Here is a 21,384-nt window from a genome sequence, read left to right as displayed (position 1 = left end):
AGGGTATAAAAATGGAAGTAACCAATTGACGCCTTAAAAATATATATACACAAAGAAAATTTCATTATGTCTATAAACAAACAATATTTTGGTTGGACCAATACTGAAAATATATATGCTTGAAGCAAAATATATTTGGGATATGTGCAAAAAACAACAAATTTAAAGACGATTTCATAACTTTTAGAAACTTTTTCTGAATTATTAAAGATAACTTGATATACGTCCAACAAAATTTTCTTTCTGTCTTAGCTATAAGGAAAAAACGACCTATTGAAAAGATTATCGGCTCTTGGACAACGAAAAAAACTTTGTAGCAAAGAAATGCGTCTTGTATGTTAAACAAAATTCGCATTCGTATTTTAAAAACATGCATACAACTGCAACAATTGAAAAATAATTTGAGATATGCCTCTTGGGAATCAGAAATTGTTGGACAGATGAATAAACAACCAACGCTGGTTTGACTCACTAACAGGTTGGCTGATAAGTCTCCGGTCTGACACATAGATGGCGTCGCTAGTATTAAATGCATATTATTTTTATATAGTACCAACCTTCAAATGATTCGTGTCAAAATTTGACGTCTGTAAGCGTCTTTTATGAAGCAACTTTTATTATTGTGAAAAAAATGGAAAAGGGAAAAACTACGGTGGAAGCAAAAATGAGTTTCTGCCCCAGGGAAATCAACAATAATTGATTGGTATGCAAAATTCAAGCGTGGTGAAATGAGCACGGAGGACGGTGAACGCAGTGGACGAGGTGGTTACCGACGAAAACATAAAAAAAATCCACAAAATGATTTTGAATGACCGTAAAGTGAAGTTGATCGATATAGCAGAGGCCTTAAAGATATCAAAGGAACATGTTGGTCATATCATTCATCAATATTTGGATATGCGGAAGCTCTGTGCAAAATGAGTGCCGCGCGGAGCTCACATTTGACCAAAAACAACAACATGTTGATGATTCTGAGCGGTGTTTGCAGCTGTTAACTCGTAATACACCTGAGTTTTTCGGTCGATATGTGACAATGGATGAAACATGGCTTCAGCACTACACTCCTGAGTCCAATCGACAGTTGGCTGAGTGGAACCGGTGAACCGTCTCCGAAGCGTGGAAAGAAGACTCAAAGTCCGCTGGCAAAGTAATGGCCTCTGGTTTTTGGAATGCGCATGGAATAATTTTTATCGATTATCTTGAGAAGGGAAAACCCATCAACAGTGACTATTACATGGCGTTATTGGAGCGTTTTAAGGTCGAAATCGCGACAAAACGGCCGCATATGAAGAAGAAAAAAAGTGTTGTTCCACCAAGACAACGCACCGTGCCACAAGTCATTGAGAACGATTTTGAACGAATTTTGACAAAAAAATGTGTTTTTCTTTGTTAGACCGGGGACTTATCAGCCAACCTGCTAGATGATTCTGAGTCGATACAGAGTGCACGTGATACGAAATTGTAGTGACTCACGATGTCAACGGCTCGAGGATGCCGGAGCGTCAGTAACGAATTTCGGAGGAATACGTTTGCGGAAGTAATCCCGCTCACAAACACAATAAAACTTGCAAATTGAATTCGCTTAAAGTTTTAATGACACCTATGATGTTAAGAGTTTAAATTGAAATTCTTCATACTATTCTAGGACACTCCACATATATCTATTGACGAAGGTTTTTTAACTCTTATTTGTACAATGAAAAAATAAATTCATGAGCTCAACGATTTCATGTCCTAAAAATACAAATTGCTTAGAATGGAACACGAATTTCTCATATATAAAGTTTTTTCCTTGTCCAAAAGTCAATAAACATTTCAATGAAGACGGTTTGTCCTCATAGTTTAGTGATTCAAAAAGGGTATCTTAACATAAAAGTAAACGTTTTGACTAGAGTCAATCTGGCTTAAATAATTTTGAAAAATTCTTTAAAGATAACGAAATGTTCTTTAAGGTTGTTGGCTCTTTGTATCTTCAAATTCAAAAAGCATTAAAAATAGGAGATTTTTTAAACACTTTATTTTAAAGACTCAAATTCAAATTTTGCGGATAATAGAAAAGGTGGCAAACAAGTTATTGATCAAGCCTTGACACTACGGCATGGCAATGTATAAAGCAGACGCTACTCGAAGGCTGAACCAAAGGAGACAGTTGTAAATGTCAGGCAGTTATACATCGAATCTGGCACAGACTGGTCAACAGAGCAACGTAAAGATCCCATTCTGAGAAAAATTGTTTCGGCAAAACAAGAAAATAAGAAACCCAGCAAGAAAGACATCGCAGCCGAAAGTCCACTTATGAAAGCATACTGGGCTCAATGGGATAGTTTAGTTCTAGTCAATGGATCCCTGCAACGTAAATGGGAAAGCGAAGATGGAAAGAGCAGCCGAAATTTGATCATCGTACCGGATTCCAAAATAAGAGACGTTTTGGCGGAGTTCCATAATGGTCCCAGTGGAGGTCATCTGGGAATAACCAAAACAGCCGAGAAAGTGAAGCAACGATTCTACTGGGTTGGATGCCAGAAATCAATTGCTGAATGGGTAGCCAATTGCGAGAAGTGCATGAAGGCGAAAGGTCCAACAAGGAAAAGTCGAGGTCCTATGCAAGAATATAGACCAGGAGCCCCGTTTGAAAGAATAGCAATGGACGTGGCAGGCCCTTTCCCAGTAAGTGATTCTGGAAACCGTTATGTCCTTGTGGTCATGGATTACTTCAGCAAATGGCCGGAGGTGTATGCAATTCCAAACCAAGAGGCAAAAACGATTGTGGATGTTGTCAACAAAAACTGGATATGTCGCTACGGTGTGCCGTCCGAGATTCACTCAGACCAGGGAAGAAATTTTGAATCGGCCATATTCAAAGAGATGTGTGAATCTCTTGGTATCAAGAAAAAAAAAAAAGGACTACGCCATTACATCCACAATCCGATGGCATGGTAGAAAGGTTTAATCGCACCCTGGAGGAACATCTTCGAAAAGTGGTGGACAACGGCCAGAGGGACTGGGACGAGCATATACCAAAGTTTTTGCTGTCGTATAGATCTGCCATTCATGATTCCACCTCTCGAACACCGGCCAATGTTCTATTCGGAACTGAGTTGAAGTTGCCTGGAGATCTGATATTCGGCGCTAAACCTAATGAGCTCGCCATGGAAGAAAACAGAAACGACATCCCAAACACTTTCGGTGAAGTTCACGAATCAGTGCGCAACAAAATAAAAATGGTCAGCAACAGAATGAAGGCGAGATACGATCGTGCTGTAAATACTGAGGGCTTCCAAGAAGAAGAATTGGTTCTGCTATTTAACCCGCAACGAAAGAAAGGATTGTGTCCTAAACTGCAAACACAGTGGGAAGGCCCATACAAAGTCATCAAGAAGATCAATGATGTTGTATAACGGATTGAGAAGGACGACAGCCCTAGATCAAAGATGAAAGTTGTACATCTGGAACGATTGGCTCCTTACGGAACAGGTTCTATGCCTGTTCGGGACGAACAGGCTTAAGCGGGAGGCAGTGTTACGAATTTGATAATTATAGATATAAGTTTATTTAAATTAGTTTCCGTTAATTTAAAACTTCACATTGTAACGATAAAATTTCGCTATCACTTGTTGGAATCATCTATTCATTTTCTAGTATTTTCCTGAATTTCTTTTATGTTCTTTTGTTTGCTTACCGAAATGTTAGTTCTTACTCTCTCATAGAATAGCAACCCTTTGCTTTGTTATTCTGCATTCCCATTTCATCTCATTGTCTATTGTCATTGTTGTTGTAGTAATGCGAGCATAAATCTATGTGAGTGTGTATGTGTTTGGCAGCCACCAGACGAATAACTTAATGATCGTAGATCCTTCTAGCATTGTCTAAGAATGTTCTGGCGTTGCCAGAATATTGTAGTGCTACTAGAATGTTCTCGTATTGCCACACCGTCATATATAAAAGCGCTCGCATGCTGCTAACGAGTGAGTCTTAATTAAAGCGTCAAACGAATAACTTCAGTGTGAACGAATTGTAAAGTGTGAAGTCATAGTAAATAAATTGTAGATTGTCGTTATTTAAAAGAACTGTGTTTTAATTGTCGGGTAATTAAAAACGCCTAAATATAAAAACGTAACAATAAGAAACGCAGGTTCAAATCTCACCAGCGGCAATTTTTTTTATCAAATATTTTTCAAAAAAAATATTTTTCTATTTTATGTTCGGCATATATTTTCGTACAAATATATTTCTTCCATTAAAAATCAACAAAAATTTAAAATTCTCATAATTTGGAAAACCTTATCAAAAGAACTTCCATGGAAGTGAAACAGTCAAACGGCACAGGTTCAAATCCCAGCGGGGATGTAATTTATTTTTCTATTATTTTTTTTACTTTTTTATTAATTTCCTATTTTTTTATTTTTTATTAGTTTTCTATTTTTTTGTAAACTTTAATTGTCCAAAATTTGCACTTAAAATAGCCTGATTGCGTTTTTTCTAACACTTGTCCACAAGGACTGCATTGGAAGTAGAAAAAACGCATTGGGGGATCCCAAGATGCGCTTTAGAAGAAATGTTTATGCACTTGTACAAAAGGACTGCATCGGAAGTTGAAAACACTCGATGGGGGATTCTGGGATGGGCTTTAAAAGAAATGTTTGTGGAACAACTTCACATTTTTTTTTTTGGGGGGGGGGATCCTTACTTCAATTCTCCCTTTCTTTGGCTCGGAAACAATACCAAAATCATTAGTGTAAAGGCAACATTTTTGGAACCTGACATGCTTTTTTCAGTACACTTACGATCTCTCAAAAGTAAATTTCAAACTTTACAATTAATTATTATTCGAGCTTTATGGACAAGTTAGATTAAAGAATTTGATCAATAGAATCGATTGTTCTATTGATCAAGTTCCCTAATATAATTTGTCCAAAAAAAACTCGAATAATAATTAATTGTAAATTAAGATATGCATTTCGACGTTGATCGCCAGTTTCAGTATCAGGCTAACATGAAAAATAATAGTAAATTTCAAACTTTACATGCGACTCAATGGTGAGTCTCTAAAATTGTCTTGAATGGGACGATTTTTCGTGAATGTGCGAGAGTGTGAATCTTTAAAAGTTTTTTTTTCGTGAGTTTGCGTGAGTAAAATATTACTTACGTGCATACATCTCATCAGTATACACATTATGGAGTTTAGAACCTATATTTGTGATAAACGCATTTATATGACCCCATAATGGTTTACAACATAAAAATTGTGAATTTCAATTGTAAATGCCTCTCATTTACATCTTACCACAAATGGTAATAATGGGGAAAAATTCTCAACATTTCCCCCTCTTCTCCAAGTATTCATCGTAACGAAGTAATCAATTCTAAAAGTCATTTGCAAACAACATTTACGCTATAATTAAACATTTAACACCAAACATTTGTGATAAGCACAATTGAGAAGTCACATAAAAGACTTAATTTTGTGTAATCTTCAAATTCCTTAGAAAAGGAAACTTGCTCCACGAGAATGGAGAAAGGAGAAAACTGACATTTCAGCCTCATTGCAAAATTACCAATTCAGGCCATTGTGACAATGACGAAGAAATTTGCCAAATTTCTGAGAAATTTCATTTGCAGCCTTGGCAGTAGCAAACGTTCATTTTACCATTTACTTACCTTAACACAATTTGTTTAAATAGGTAATAATGGAAATTTCATTAGGGAACTTTTTTGTGTTGTAACCAGCGAAATTTCACTGAATAAATATACACGAGGAACACAATCAGTTTTACAAAACTTTCTGCACCAACATCAGCGGCAAATGCCACTTGCAAATTGTGTTTAGATTGCGATGAAAGTCCTCTAACTCAAAAGTTAGCTGTCATGGTCGGTTTTTTTTTGCTTCGCCATCTTCTTGTTCGACATCAAGGAGGAAAGAATCAAACTCGTTAGTGATTTCCCGCGGCCACTGCACTGTTACCTTCGTTATTAAATTCCAAAAATCAACAAAACTAAAAGTAACTCCTTTTTTTAAGAGACTGAATTTTGTGAAACTCACTATCGTCTATTGTGTAAACTGTGTAACGAAATTCTTTAATTCGCCCTTAACACAAGAATAACTTGCCTCGCCTTCCTCTTTGCAGACACTTAGTGAAAATTTGAACAGAGCTACCAAGGAACTCAGCGATTTTAAATTGGTTATGCAAACTATTGCGACAATTCAAGCGACAACGCTGACACATGAAATCATAATCCGTGAAATGCAAGAGACATACACGGTACTCAGTGAGCATAATATCAAGGTAAGTAAGTCTCAATAAATAAAAATGATAATTATCCTTTCAATGTAGAGTCATCTAGTTTATCTTGAAATTTATTTGAACGAATTTGTTTTTTCTTTTTTCATTAATTAATCAATTTTTATTCATCCAAAATTAGTTTAATGATATAAATTGACTTGTTAATTTGCCTTGTTATGTGGAAGTTCTTCAAAGTCTTTGTTTATTCGTTTTTTTATGGAATATATTTTAATAATTTGACATATTGTTGTTTTTTTGTTTTTTGATCTCAGCTTAAAGCCATGCATTGACTAAACTACAAGTGTAGCTTAACCAACAGAGGAAAAGTATGCTTGTCAAATTTATTTGGGCAAAGCCCTATAGACTGCAAGATGGTTGGATGTACAGCTGTTTCGGAATTACCACATTCCTCATCAGCAAAAAAAACAACAATAACGATTGAAGAGAAGCCAACAATAACAAACAAAACGAATGAAGATAGAGGAAGCACGCTCAAAAACAAACCCAGCCAAATACATACAAATCGATTTGAGTTTGGCAAAGGAAAAGAGATATGCTGGCAAATTTGTTTAGGCAGTAGCCGACTATCAAACCCTTTTTCGGGAGGTTCAAGTGTAGTTCACGTTGGGTTGAGTGAATTACCCGAATTTATTCTGATAATTGGTTGATAGTTTTGCTGCAAGTAGAGGATGCTGATGAGGAATGTGGTAATTCCGAAACAGCTGTACATCCAACCATCTTGCAGTCTATAGGGCTTTGCCCAAATAAATTTGACAAGCATACTTTTCCTCTGTTGGTTAAGCTACACTTGTAGTTTAGTCACTGCATGGCTTTAAGCTGAGATCAAAAAACAAAAAAACAACAATAACGATTGAAGAGAAGCCAACAATAACAAACAAATCGAATTTGACATATATTTTTAAAAGGGTATGTTCAGTCAGAGCTCATTTCAAATTAGGGGCGTTTACATTATAAAATGGACGTGTTTTGGAGGAAAACTTGTGTTTTTAATTTAATTTTTTGTATGGAGAAAATGCCTCGTTTTGAAATGCTTTGAATAAAAATGGGGGGATGGAGCAGGTTCTAATGAGCACCGATGGTGGACAGTATAGAGAGCTGGACACAACGCTCCAAGATTGTAGTTGTGTTTGTGGACTGTATTTGGAATCCCAGAGAAAGATAGCTCCCACAAGCGAGATGTTAAATACTTGGTGGATGAGTTTAGTTATATTGTTAGGAAATGATATCTCGAGCAATGAGGTATCGTAACCCAACACAATAAGTAAACCCAAGTAGAGGTAAACACAAGTGGGTCAGATTTCAATTTACAATTTATTTTAAGATGATCAACTCTCACCTAGTGGCCTGGGTCACGGCTTACAAAAAACAGAAAGATTGTATCCTTCCCACTAACTAAGAAACCTATCAACTTCATTTATTTTTATTTTTAGAACATTCTGAAGTTTTAACGATTTTTTTTGACATTCCTGTCGATACTTGTTTTGGTATATGTATATCGTTTTCAAATTCAATGTCTTTCAAATTGTATTTACGTTACATTTTAAGCTAACATAATTCATTCAAATTCATCCAATCAAATTTCTATATATAATAACTAAGGCTAAACAGCCATGTTTAGACATGCTTATAAAGGGAAAACATTTCAAATCCCAAAACATGCTTGGTGAGAGCGAATTATAAGTCGTTTTAAGTTTTGTAAAAATATTACTTTGAACTGAAATTGAAAATCATTATTTTTGAACCGTTGAAACTATCTTTTGCATATTGCTTCTGGCACCATTTTCTGTACACTTTTTTATAGTCCTAAAATCCCTCCAGATTTCCAATTTCAGGCAAATTGCATAAAAACTACAGTTTTTATAAGCCCAAGACCTCAAATCGGGAGGTCGGTTTATATGGGGACTATATCAAAATATGGACTATCCATCTTCGAACTTGACCTGCCTGAAAACAAAAGACGAATCTGTGCCAAATTTCAGGACGATAGCGCCATTATTGAAGGCTGTAGCGTGATTACAACAGACAGACAGACGGACAAACGGACATGTTTATATAGCCTTAGAATTTCTCCCTGATCAAGAATATATACTTTATATAGTCGGAAATTGATATTTCGATGTGTTACGAACGGAATGACAAACTTATTATACCCCCGTCACCATTCTATGGTGATGGGTATAATAAGGGCTCGTTCACAACAAATGTTCCCTATCGAGACATTTATATCTTGACGCTCACTTCATACCGGTATACCTGGCACATACACCCTTTGTCCTAATTTATAAAATTACTTGATCACGTACATGCAAAAAGAAAATTATGTTCGAAATTTATTATATCCGCTTTCGGATTTTTTCAAATAAAGATGTATGCTTTCATGCAATGAACTTCTCTAAATCCGATTGAGTTTACATTACAAACTAATCTATAAATAGATCTAATTGTTGTTGCGTTGTTTTTCGCAACAAAAAAAAAATACTTTTCTCCGGAAAGAGGAAATAAAATCGCATTTATAACAATCATTGCAATGACTGTAATCTTTTATTTAAAAAAAAATATTTATTTGTTGTTTTGATCTCAGCTTTAAAACCATTGTGTTGACTCAACTACCAGCTTAGCTTAACCAACAGAGGAAAATAATGTTCGTCAAATTTATTTGGGCAAAGACCTATAGACTGCAAGATGGTTGGATGGACGCACGTTTCGGAATTACCACATTCCTAATCAGCATCCTTGCAGCAAAAATTATCAACGAATTATCAGAATAAATTCGGGTTGTTCACTAAACCCAAAGTAAACCACACTTGAACCTTCCGCAAAAAGGTTTATGATAGTCGGCTTTTGCCGAAATAAATCTTTGTACAAATATCTCTTTTTTCCTTTGCCAATGTCAAATCATCGATTTGAGTGCAGTTGGCTGGATTTATTTTGAGCGTGTTTCCTCTTACTTCATTCGTTTTGTTTTTATACTCACCACCATAGAATGGTGACGGGGGTATAATAAGTTTGTCATTCCGTTTGTAACACATCGAAATTTCGATTTCCGACTATATAAAGATATATATTCTTGATCAGGGAGAAATTCTAAGACGATATAACGATGTCCGTCTGTCTGTCTGTTGTAATCACGCTACAGTCTTCAATAATGAAGCAATCGTGCTGAAATTTTGCACAAACTCGTCTTTTGTCTGCAGACAGGTCAAGTTCGAAGATGGGCTATATCGGTCCAAGTTTTGATATAGTCCCCATATAAACCGACCTCCAGATTTGGGGTCTTGGGCTTATAGAAATCGCAGTTTTTACCCAATTTGCCTGAAATTTGAAATCTAGAGGTATTTTATGACCTTAAAGAGGTGTGCCAAAAATGGTGAGTATCGGTCCATGTTTTGGCATAGCCCCCATATAGACCGATCTCCCGATTTTACTTCTTGGGCTTAGAGAAACCGCAGTTTTTATTCAATTTACCTGAAATTAGAAATCTAGAGGTATTGTAGGACCACAAATACGTGTGCCAAAAATTGTGAGTATCGGTCCATATTTTGGTATAGCCCCCATATAGACCGATATCACGATTTTACTTCTTGGGCTTATAGAAACCGCAGTTTTTATCCAATTTACCAGAAAATTGAAATCGAGAGGTACTTTAGAACCGTAAAGAGTGTGCCAAAAATGGTGAGCATCGGTCCATGTTTTGGTATGGTCCCCATATAAACCGACCTCCCGATTTGGGGTCTTGGGCTTATAGAAACTGTAGTTTTTATCCAATTTGTCTGAAATTGAAAATCTAGAGGTACTTGAGGACCATTAAAAGGTGTGCGAAAATGATCCGTATCGTTCCATGTTTTGGTATAGCCCCCATATAGACGGATCTCCTGATTTTACATCTTGGGTTTACAGAATCCGTAGTTTATATACAATTTGCCTGAAATTGGAAATTTATAGGTATTTTAGATCCATAAAGAGGTGTGCCACAAATGGTGAGTATCGGTCCATGTTTTGGTATAGCCCCCATATAGACCGATATCCCGATTTTACTTCTTAGGCTTCTAGAATCCGAAGTTTTGGCTGAAATTGTAAATATTCTGGTATTTTAGGCTCACAAAAACGTGTATCGCAGTCAAAAAAAAGTTTACTTGGATCCAAAGATTTTGACCTCCCTTTAAGGATTTTGGTATTGATTCCGAGCCAAAGATGCGGCTTCTTTAAAATAAAGTCATTTTTTGGGACCTCCCTGGCTTTAAACCTAGGATCGATCAAATTAAAATTAGATACAGATCTCATTCATCGAATTTTTATTCTCTGTTTGCGATATATTAATAAAGGTATTTATGTACAAACAAATTCCAATTTCAAAATCCAAATTATGCCAGGTACTTCAAAGTAAAAACAGGTTTCTTAATGCTAAAAAAAACTTTAAACCAAAGATGCAAATCCCTAAAATAGGTCTTAGCCTATATTTGAATCGTTTTTATATTAAATTTAAAAATTCAATATGTCAGTTGAGTTAAAGTCGATTTTTTTAAATTAAAAATGATTTTCTTTATTTTATTTTGAAGCAAGGATTATAAACTTTCTTTTAATTACAATGTCATTGTTTTAAAGATTTTTGTCCTTAGTATTGCGTAAATTTTGAGTCCTAAAATTTAAGATGCATAATCTTCCATATTAGGTCAATATTTTTTTCAGTGCGGATTAAGTTTTTATGGGTTTTGGTAATGCCTCCATATAGACCGACTTCACTTCTTGAGGGCGCACTGATCATGAAAATTGCTTGAAACTCAATGTAAAATCTGATTTTACTTCTCGGGTGAAAATCTACAGATTTAAGATTTCAAATCAAGACGTTATTTTATAATTTTCTTGCACACTTATAAGAGATGCTAATGATTCCTCTAAAACTCAAACAAAAATGGTTCTTATAAATCCAGAATCTGATATAGTCCTCATAGGTGAAATCTTTAAATTTATCTTCGGGAAGTGTCCTCAAGCCCTCCTGAAATTTCAGAGGAAACCCTAATATTTGGTTCATGGTGGTGGCTATTTAAGATTCGGCCCGGCCGAACTTACTGCTGTATATACTTCTTTTTATTGTTGGTTTATACTTCAATCATATTTGATGTTTTGATCTCAGCTTTACGGTGAAAAAAAATCTTTGTTTGTCTAGAATTTTCTCTCAGTGTGTACATTGTATTTCTTATTGTTGACGACAGTAAGAACTACATGACATATTGGATAGTAGTTTTCCAATTTCCAACATAGGGAATATGAAATTAGAAACGCAAGTGATCTAGTATTTATCAAAAAAATGTTATAGTATTCTTCCAAACGATCTTTTTTACAGGAAAAAGAAATTTTCAATCAATGTTCGTTGATCTAAATTTTCATTTGGGAAGAACATATTTCATCTTTGTGTATAACTTGCCAACCTGATACAAATAACCATCAATTCGCGATTCCATTCTCGTTTTGAAAGTTAAAACGGCTGCCATCAAACTTTGGTTTAATGAATTTTCAGTCGAGTAGACAATGGCGAATGCCCATTGACTCTGGTGATGTAAAAACAATTTTATAAAGACTAACGCAACATTTTTTTTTAATTTCTGGATATTTTTTTCATTTCCACAAGGTTTATTTAGTTCTTAGCACCTTTACCTGTAATACATACAATGAAGAAGAATTTTTTTGATTTAATTTTTTTTAAACAATTTTATTTTTTTTTTTTTTAATTATTTATCGTCTGGACGGAGAATCGAACCGACTATATTGTTTGTTAGGCAATGGTCGCCATTAACGCACAAGCAACGCATCAAATCAAGTAGTAGTTATATTTATTGATCTTAATTTTGGGCACCCACGAGCCGATATAAAGACACTTTATTTCACAGATATATACCTTTTGTTGGCCACTTTGTTAAAAATACAAGTTTTGGAAACGGAAATTATGTAATTGTACATATATTCCAAAAAATTTCGAAAAAATGTCCGGCTTTAATTACAACTGTATTAAATTTTTACTATGAGACTTCAAAATTATCTTATTAAAGACGTATTTTCAAAAAAGTATAGTACTGGATATAAATGAAATGGACTGTGATTTTGAAACAAAAATTATTTTTTAATGTTTTAAATTTTCGAATAAATTAAAAAAAACTCGTAACACAAATGTCTTGAGATAAATGGACAATAGGTTGAAAACGTTTTCCAATTGTTTTGCATCCCAAATGCTTATTGATTGCTCAACTCTAAAACTCTTCCTGTGCAGATTTCGACGTGCCTGACCATCTGTCTGTCCTTCTATTTTTATAATCGTCTATCCTGAAGGTATATGCGCCCCAATTCTCTAAATTATGACCCCATTATTCTTATTTATTAAGCGATCTTTTTCAAATATTGCATATACAACGTACACTGGGTAGATGGCTTGGCTTCCCATAACTTTGAGTTCCAAAACGAAAATTGTCTATGATTTTTATGGCGACATTTGGTGAGGGGTTCTTAATTGCAATTAACCTTTACCCATTCCACTTCATGCCATCACCCTCTTTATTTTCACCCATGAAACATTTGCATTTTTTTATTTAGCTTAAAATTCTACTCCATTCATAGTTGGGTGAATTCTAGTTCATATTTTGCACACATGCATGGTGCTGCCACTATTTTGCCGTACCCCAATGGAAATGGAAAAATACATGTCCATTTCTATCCAATATCCCAGAGTCCAAAGGGGATCATTATATCCACTTTCAGGTAGACTCGAAAAAATGAATTCTCTGTGGAAAGTTTATTCTGGTCACTTAATGTCGGAAGCTACATTACTCCCTGTTATTAGGATTTTGCTTGCTTTTCTGTAAATTCAAATGAGGATTTTTTAGAAAATCTCTGTAAAGTCCACTTTGTGGCCATATTTGCAAGCGTTGTCGGAAAAATGGTTCAGAGAAACATTCCCTATTCAAAACAACAACAAAAAGAGACCAATGGATAAATATGAACGAGTGGACATGTATTGCATATTTGTAGATGGTGAATGTATGTGGAATTACTGAAAACCATGATGATTAACAGCAGTGGTGACTGCAAAAATACCCTTACTAATAACGACAAAGTTCAGACGAAATATATGCAAAAAAGAAAAGAAAATTGGCTCAGTTTTTGTATATAAGTCCTCAAAAACTAACATCTTAGTTATTCCGTATTTTGATTACGACACAGATTTATAATAGAATGTTATATAGGGATCTCCCCGTACAGTAACTGATACTGATATTTTTTTAGTTCTTGCCTTGCTCTCTAAATGGGCCAAAAGAGAGAAATTCACCTGGCGAATTAAACAGCCATTTCAAGTACCCATTTCAAGTACCCATCAGCAGCATGTCGATCATCTCATCTCTTTCCAATTTTAATGTTTAAAACAAGATAATAAAACGAAAGTTGCAAGAATGTGAGGATGAACTGAATGTGATGAATTTAAAAAAGGATTCGCGCGCACGATTTGGAGAGAGATGAGATGATGACGTGCTTCTGGAGGTGGGGGGAGATGATCGACGTGCTGCTGATGGGTACTTGAAAAAAATCACGCGCAAAACTACTTCATTTAGCACAGTTTTTGATTTCTATTCCGACATTCATTTTCCCCATAAAATATTGCGCTTTTTGACCGCCTATTTTTTGGGACATATGACCGCGATGAAGGAGAACATAACATCAAGCCGCCCAATGGAGTCCATAATGCCCAAATATAATTTTGGGTCATATGGCCGTTAGGGGATATGTCCGGTCGCCGGGATAATCCATCGCTTAAAAACTTTTTGGTGTTTGGTCGAAACTGGGTTTGAACCCACGAACCTGTATATGCAAGGCGGGCATGCTAACCATTGCACCATGGTGGCTCCCGGTGGCACGGTTAAAGCTTAGTAGTAGCCGGATCTTATTGCGTAGAAAAATCTACGACACGATTGAATTACTTTGTTTGTGGTAAAACTTGCCGATGGCAAGGTATTTTAAAAATTCTTGAAATGGTCTTCTAAATTATATTTTAGTCCATATGTCATATATTTCGTACCTTAAAAAAGAAAAATCTTCTTTAAGTGCAAACTAATATTTTCAATAATATAAGATTTTCCGCCTTTAGTTCTTGCACAGTCATTATAGACTTGTCCGTCGGATATACAAGTGTATCTTATATTATGAACGTTTCACTCCTTCAAATTATTGAAGATATTCAACAACAGAATCAAACACTTTTAATACAGGGTGGCGAGTATACGAACTTTGCAACTTATTCCAAATTTTTCCTTTATTGAATGGTTTAAATCATAACTACCATCCAAAAACAGTAGGGGGCTAGCTTAAAAATCAAAGCTCTGGTTTATTTTCAAAAACACATAAAATGAAATCCCCTTAGTAAATTTGTGCAATACGCTCTCTTCTTGTCTCTCCATTTTGATTTTCTAGAGTGGTGGACCCTCTCGTTCACCGACAACTGAGTTTGGACAACGACGTCGTCCATATCGTTCGTAGGGGCGGGGATAAAGAGAGCATTGGGATGTATCCAACAATAACATTTCATTTGAATTTAAAGTCTCTATCGGAAAAAAATCCTCAAACTACTAAAGTAGAATAAACTCAAAGCAAATACACCCATAAATGGTCCCATTCTCTGGCCACATACAAACACACATACACACACACTTAGACATCTATCCATTAATTGATGCACATTTAAGTAAAGGATTTCGCCATATAAGCTTTAAAGTATTAAATTATCCAAATGTCGACTGTTGGCGGTATTTTACTCATTTTTGGTTTTTATCAGAGCGAAGTGGTATTAAATGGATTTGTCTGAATTCTCAGTCGCGTATTTCAAACATACATTTGCACTGAAATAATGAATAAAAAAAACAATTCAATGTAATTATCAAATTGCAACATTGGATAGGGGCAAAAAAAGCGATCATGTAGGATTAGATTGCACATGAAAATTGTTCAATATCTGGTCTGCTATTAAATAGTCACCTATAAATATTTTTTGACCACATATTGTTAAATACTGCAATGATTTCTATTAAGCTGATGGTATTAGGACATTAATTTAACGGTTAAAGCTTAGGTTAGGTTAGGTTAGGTATAGTGGCAGCCCGATATTTCAGGCTCACTTAGACTATTCAGTCCATTGTGATACCACAGTGGTGAACTTCTATCTTATCACTGAGTGCTGCCCATTTCTATGTTAAGCTCAATGACAAGGGACCTGCTTTTTATAGCCGAGTCCGAACGGCGTTCCACACTGCAGTGAAACCACTTAGAGAAGCTTTGAAACCCTCAGAAATGTCACCAGCATTACTGAGGTGGGATAATCCAACGCTGAAAAACTTTTTGGTGTTTGGTCGAAACTGGGTTTGAACCCACGACCCTGTGTATGCAAGGCGGGTATGCTAACGATTGCACCATGGTGGCTCCCAATGACACGGTTAAAGCTTAGTAGTAGCCGGATCTTATTGCGTAGAAAATTCTACGACACCATTGAATTACTTTGTTTGTGGTAAAACTTGCTGATGGCGAGGTATTTTAAAAATTCTTTAAATGGTCTTCTAAATTATAAGTTAGTCCATATGGAGTATATTTTAAATAGTCAAAATGATTATGAATCGGTAAGAACCATTTTTTGTACGGCAATTAGAGAGCCAAATTTAAACCGGATCGGACGAAATTTGTTCAAATGTAAAATTTTGGGGGTTTGGTTTATATGGGGGCTATATAAAATTATTAACCGATATAGACAAATTTTTGCGACATTAGTAGAAAGCATATACTGATATCATTTACCGAATTTAAATATGATCGGATTAAATTTGCTTTCCCGGTAGGATCAAGAAGTATAATCTGGGGATCACCTTATATGGGGGCTATATAGAATTATTGACCAATTTGGACACATTTTTCATGGTTATTAGATAGTAAGACTACATACCAAATTTCCAACAAGATCGGATGAAATTTTCTCCTCCAAGAGTATTTGCAAGCTAAATCTGGAGATCGGTAGGGACCATTTTTGTAATTGTGGAACAGGCGAGTTATTTAGGTCTACAAAGTGGTGAAGGTGGTGAACTGACTTTAATTTTTTTTCCTAGTTTTTTCTCTATCTTTTTTAATTTCCAAGCATATTGTAATCAAAATTTCCTCAAATTTGTTTCAAATATATTGCGTTTTAACTTTGTTCATTTAACCACTAACCACCATTACGATTTAATTTAAAAATTGCCCTTTAAGCCAGCAAAGATAACCAAAGTCATGTTCTCTTTTATTCTCTCATTTTTTCAGTTCAATTTCGAAGACATGCTAATGTCTCACCATTTGGGCAAACGATGGCAACGCCTATACCGTTCTTCGCTATACCGACTGGACAAAGTGCAACCGATTAAACAGAAATTCGCCGATATGACTTCTGTCGAAATATCTGGCTTTTGGAAGGAGGTAAGTAATCATCGTTGAACAGGAAACAAATTGCTTCCACCCCATTCACTGTTAACCCAAATGAAAATTAAGAAATTCTCAACATTCTTTTGTTGTGCAACAAATGAGCATTTTTGAGACGGTTAACCCCATTAAAGCGAAACCACCAAACAATATCCATACCTCCCTCATTCCCTGTTTCATCAGAAAGAAGTTCTGCCTACATTGACCAGTAGGCGAATGGTTTCGGATAGTGGGGGGTTCCTTGGAAGTTTAATTAGAATCGGTTGATTTGGATGGAGATTGGTTAAGGGTTCACTGGTTTTGCCATATTTAACATTTGTTTAACGAGTTTCAACTTTTCCCTTTTGGCTTTTTCAGCCATTCCTATTGTGCTCCGCCATAGTTAGGTGGGGTCGTGTGTTTTTTGTCCTCCTTTCGTTTCAGTAGTCATTTTAAATTTAGTTGCTTACGTTTTTAATTCGTTTAGCCTTTGTTTCCGGCTCCGCTTTCTGCTTTTTCTTCACACACACAGACAATTTTTTTTATTACAATTCAATGGGAATTTAATTGGATTTTACTTTCCGCAGTCAGTGAGTCAGTCACACAGTTAGTCGATAGGAGGAAACACATTCATGAAAAATATGGAGGAGCGTATTTAACCATCATCAAAGATATTGGCTCACAATGAATTAGACTATGAGTTAATCTAAAAATCTAGGTTTTGCACTTAACTTGAGAAAAGAATACACAAAATTAACTTTATTTATTTGTTTTTATACCCTCCACCATAGGATGGGGGTATATTAACTTTGTCATTCCGTTTGTAACACATCGAAATATTGCTCTAAGACCCCAAAAAGTATATATATTCTGGGTCGTGGTGAAATTCTGAGTCGATCTAAGCATGTCCGTCCGTCCGTCCGTCTGTCCGGCTGTCCGTCCGTCTGTGGAAATCACGCTAACTTCCGAACGAAACTAGCTATCGACTTGAAACTTGGCACAAGTAGTTGTTATTGATGTAGGTCGGATGGTATTGAAAATGGGCCATATCGGCCCACGTTTACGTATAGCCCCCATATAAACCGATCCCCAAATTTGGCTTGCGGAGCCTTCCGGAGCAGCAAAATTCATCCGATCCGGTTGAAATTTGGTACGTGGTCTAAGTATACGGTCTCTAACAACCATGCAAAAATTGGTCCATATCGGTCCATAATTATATATAGCCCCCATATAAACCGATCCCCAGATTTGACCTCCGGAGCCTCTTGGAGGGGCAAAATTCATCCGATCCGGTTGAAATTTGGTACCTGATGTTAGTATACGGTCTCTAACAACCACGCAAAAATTGGTCCATATCGGTCTATAAATATATATAGCTCCCATATAAACCGATCCCCAGATTTGAACTCCGGAGCCTCTTGGAGGAGCAAACTTCATCCTACCCGATTGAAATTTGGTACGTGGTGTTAGTATATGGTCTCTAACAACCATGCAAAAACTGGTCCATATCGGTTCATAATTATATATAGCTCCCATATAAACCGATCCCCAGATTTGACCTCCGGAGCCTCTTGGAGGGGCAAAATTCATCCGATCCCTTTGAAATTGGGTACCTGATGTTAGTATATGGTCTCTAACAACCATGCAAAAACTGGTCCATATCGGTCCATAATTATATATAGCTCCCATATAAACCTCTAACAGTCATGTAAAAATTGTCAAATTTTATTACTATAGAAAGTTTTGTCAAAATTTCATTTCTATAGAAAGTTTTGTAAAAAGTTTATTTCTATAGCAATGTTTGTCAACATTTTATTTCCATAGAAAATTTTGTCAAAATTTTATTTCTATAGAAAATTTTGTAAAAAATTTATTTCTGTAGAAAATTTTGTCAACATTTTATTTCTATAGACAATTTTGTCAACATTTTATTTCTATAGAACATTTTGTCAACATTTTATTTCTATAGAAAATTTTGTCAACATTTTATTTCTATAGAAAATTTTGTCAAAATTTTATTGCTATAGAAAATTTTGTCAACATTTTACTTCCATAGAAAATTTTGTCAACATTTTATTTCTATAGAAAATTTTGTCAAGTTTTTATTTCTATAGAAAATTTTGTCAAAATTTTATTTCTATTGAAAATTTTGTCAAACTGAATTATATACGTATTTAATCGGCCTTTTTTTATACCCTTCACCACTACTGTGGTACAGGGTATAATAAGTTTGTGCATTTGTATGTAACGCCAAGAAGGAAAAGTCTGAGACCCATCGTTTAGTATACCGATCGTCTTAGAATCAAATTCTGAGTCGATTTATGTCTGTCTGTCTGTCTGTCTGTTGATGTATTTTTGTGTGCAAAGTACAGCTCGCAGTTTTAGTCCGATTGTCCTAAAATTTGGTATAGGGTCCTGTTTCGGCTCAAAGACGATCCCTATTGATTTTGGAAAAAATCGGTTCAGATTTAGATATAGCTGCCATATATATTTTTCACCGATCTGGTCATAATTGGCGTGTATATCAACCGATGTTCCTCAAATTCCGTACATCCGAATATTTTATGAGTCTCGAAAAACTTGCAAAATATCATCAAAATCGGTTCAGATTTAGATATAGCTCCCATATATAGCTTTCGCGCGATTTACACTCATTTGCCCACAGAGGTCAATTTTTTGCTCCGATTTAGTTGATATCGGTTCAGATTTAGATATATCTCCCATATATAGCTTTCGCCCGATTTACACTCATATGTCCACAGAGGCCAATTTTTAACTCCGATTTAGTTGAAATTTTGCACAGGGAGTAGAATTAGCATTGTTGCTATGCGTGCCAAATTTGGTTGAAATCGGTTCAGATTTAGATATAGCTCCCATATATATGTTTTTCTGATTTCGACAAAAATGGTCAAAATACCAACATTTTCCTTGTAAAATCGCCACTGCTTAGTCGAATGGTTGTAAAAATGACTCTAATTTTCCTAAACTTCTAATACATATATATCGAGCGATAAGTCATAAATAAACTTTTGCGAAGTTTCCTTAAAATTGCTTCAGATTTAAATGCTTCCCATACTTTTTTTTTTACTAAAATTATGTTCCACTAGTGCATTAGCCAATTTAAATTTTGAGTCTATAGATTTTGTAAAAGTCTATCAAATTCTGTCCAGATCGAGTGATATTTAAATGTATGTATTTGGGACAAACCCTTATTTATAGCCCTAACACATTTGACGGATGTGATATGGTATCGAAAATTTAGATCTACAAAGTGGTGCAGGGTATAATATAGTCGGCCCCGCCCGACTTTAGACTTTCCTTACTTGGTTTTGTTTAATATATACCCCTTATGGACTAACTTACAATTTAGAAGACAGTGTTAAAAGGTTTTACGATACCTTGCCATCGACAAGTGTTATCGCAACCCAAGTAATTCGATTGTGGATGACAGCCTTTAGTAGAAGTTCCTACGCAATCCAAGGTGGAGGGTACATAAGATTCGGCCTGGCCGAACTTACGGCCGTATATACTTGTTTTATTATTCAGATCAAGTTTCAAAATCCCAATATGGCAAAAAATCAAAGCACGTTTAAAAAAATTCCGTAATTAAACTAACACTAAATTTAACTTATTTTTATTGTAAAATAATTATTGGTTTGTAGTTAAATTTTATTATTTTTTTTTCCACAGCCCAATGAAATTTTCCTTCTGTTAAGAATGTCTCAAATATTTTATTAACTAAATGTGGGTATAAAGTTCTATGACCGTTCACATTAGATCAATACAGTGTTGGCAGGTGGTTTGTAAACCTTACTTTCAAATATTTAGAATAAAAACCCTAAATTGTTCTAGATTTTTTTCAAAATCCTCCAAAAATTTTAAGAATGTAAACAGATCAAAATGGTTTTCCAAATGTTGAGAAAAAATCCTGTATTAATACGCTTGCACACGAAATGTGTATTAATTTATAATTTTTTTAAATCAAATTAATTCAAAAAATAGAAGCGGAAATGCGGTTTATAAAGTAGAAAAATAAACCAAAAAAAGATTCAGGAAATATATACATTAGTCACCAAAACATAGAAGTTAATATGCGATAATTTATAATTGGTTGTTTAATTATGTTGAGCATTAAAAATGTCCCTTCAACAGAAGCATTTAAAAAGGGTAGCGACAGTAATGCATGCATTAGCATGCTTTTAGTTAGGTTTTGACCTCCTTTTTTCCCTAAATACATGCCCTAATTGTTTTGAAATTGGTTGAGTACTGTTAAACTTTAAATTTGAGGAGGAAAACCTACAGAAACCCTAACGCATAAGAAAATGTTCGTACGATTCCCAAAGCAAGAATGACCTGTATGGTTCAAATGGTCATGATTTGGCGCCAATGATTTTGTTATTTACTTTTAGCTTTTTGTAGTTAATAAGTACACTAGGACTTTAATTTTCCTGGTTTTAACAACGGTTTGTGGAAATCTTAAATTGTGGAGTACACTGAAAAATCAATGAAAAAACCATCAGGAAAGAAAACTTAATTTTATAAGTAAATGATAAAATAAAGTAAATAAGTAAATAGTTTTGAGTGTATTATTTAGTTCATTTTTCGCACGAGGTAGTTCATTCTTGCTATA

General features: G+C 35.0%; 1 protein-coding gene across 1 annotated transcript in view; it reads left to right on the top strand.

Moving 5' to 3' along the window:
• Positions 1-21,384, top strand: part of Dhc98D (Dynein heavy chain at 89D) — a 252,715-nt gene that overhangs the window by 40,555 nt on the left and 190,776 nt on the right. Inside the window, exons 16-17 of the mRNA XM_075295234.1 lie at positions 6,126-6,284; positions 16,620-16,772. Coding sequence (XP_075151349.1) covers positions 6,126-6,284; positions 16,620-16,772 — 312 coding nt within the window. The remainder of the gene's footprint in view (positions 1-6,125; positions 6,285-16,619; positions 16,773-21,384) is intronic.

Source organism: Haematobia irritans, chromosome 1 (genome assembly GCF_050003625.1).
Source record: "Haematobia irritans isolate KBUSLIRL chromosome 1, ASM5000362v1, whole genome shotgun sequence".
NCBI lineage: Eukaryota > Metazoa > Arthropoda > Insecta > Diptera > Muscidae > Haematobia > Haematobia irritans.
This window is presented reverse-complemented; position numbering and strand designations above follow the sequence as displayed.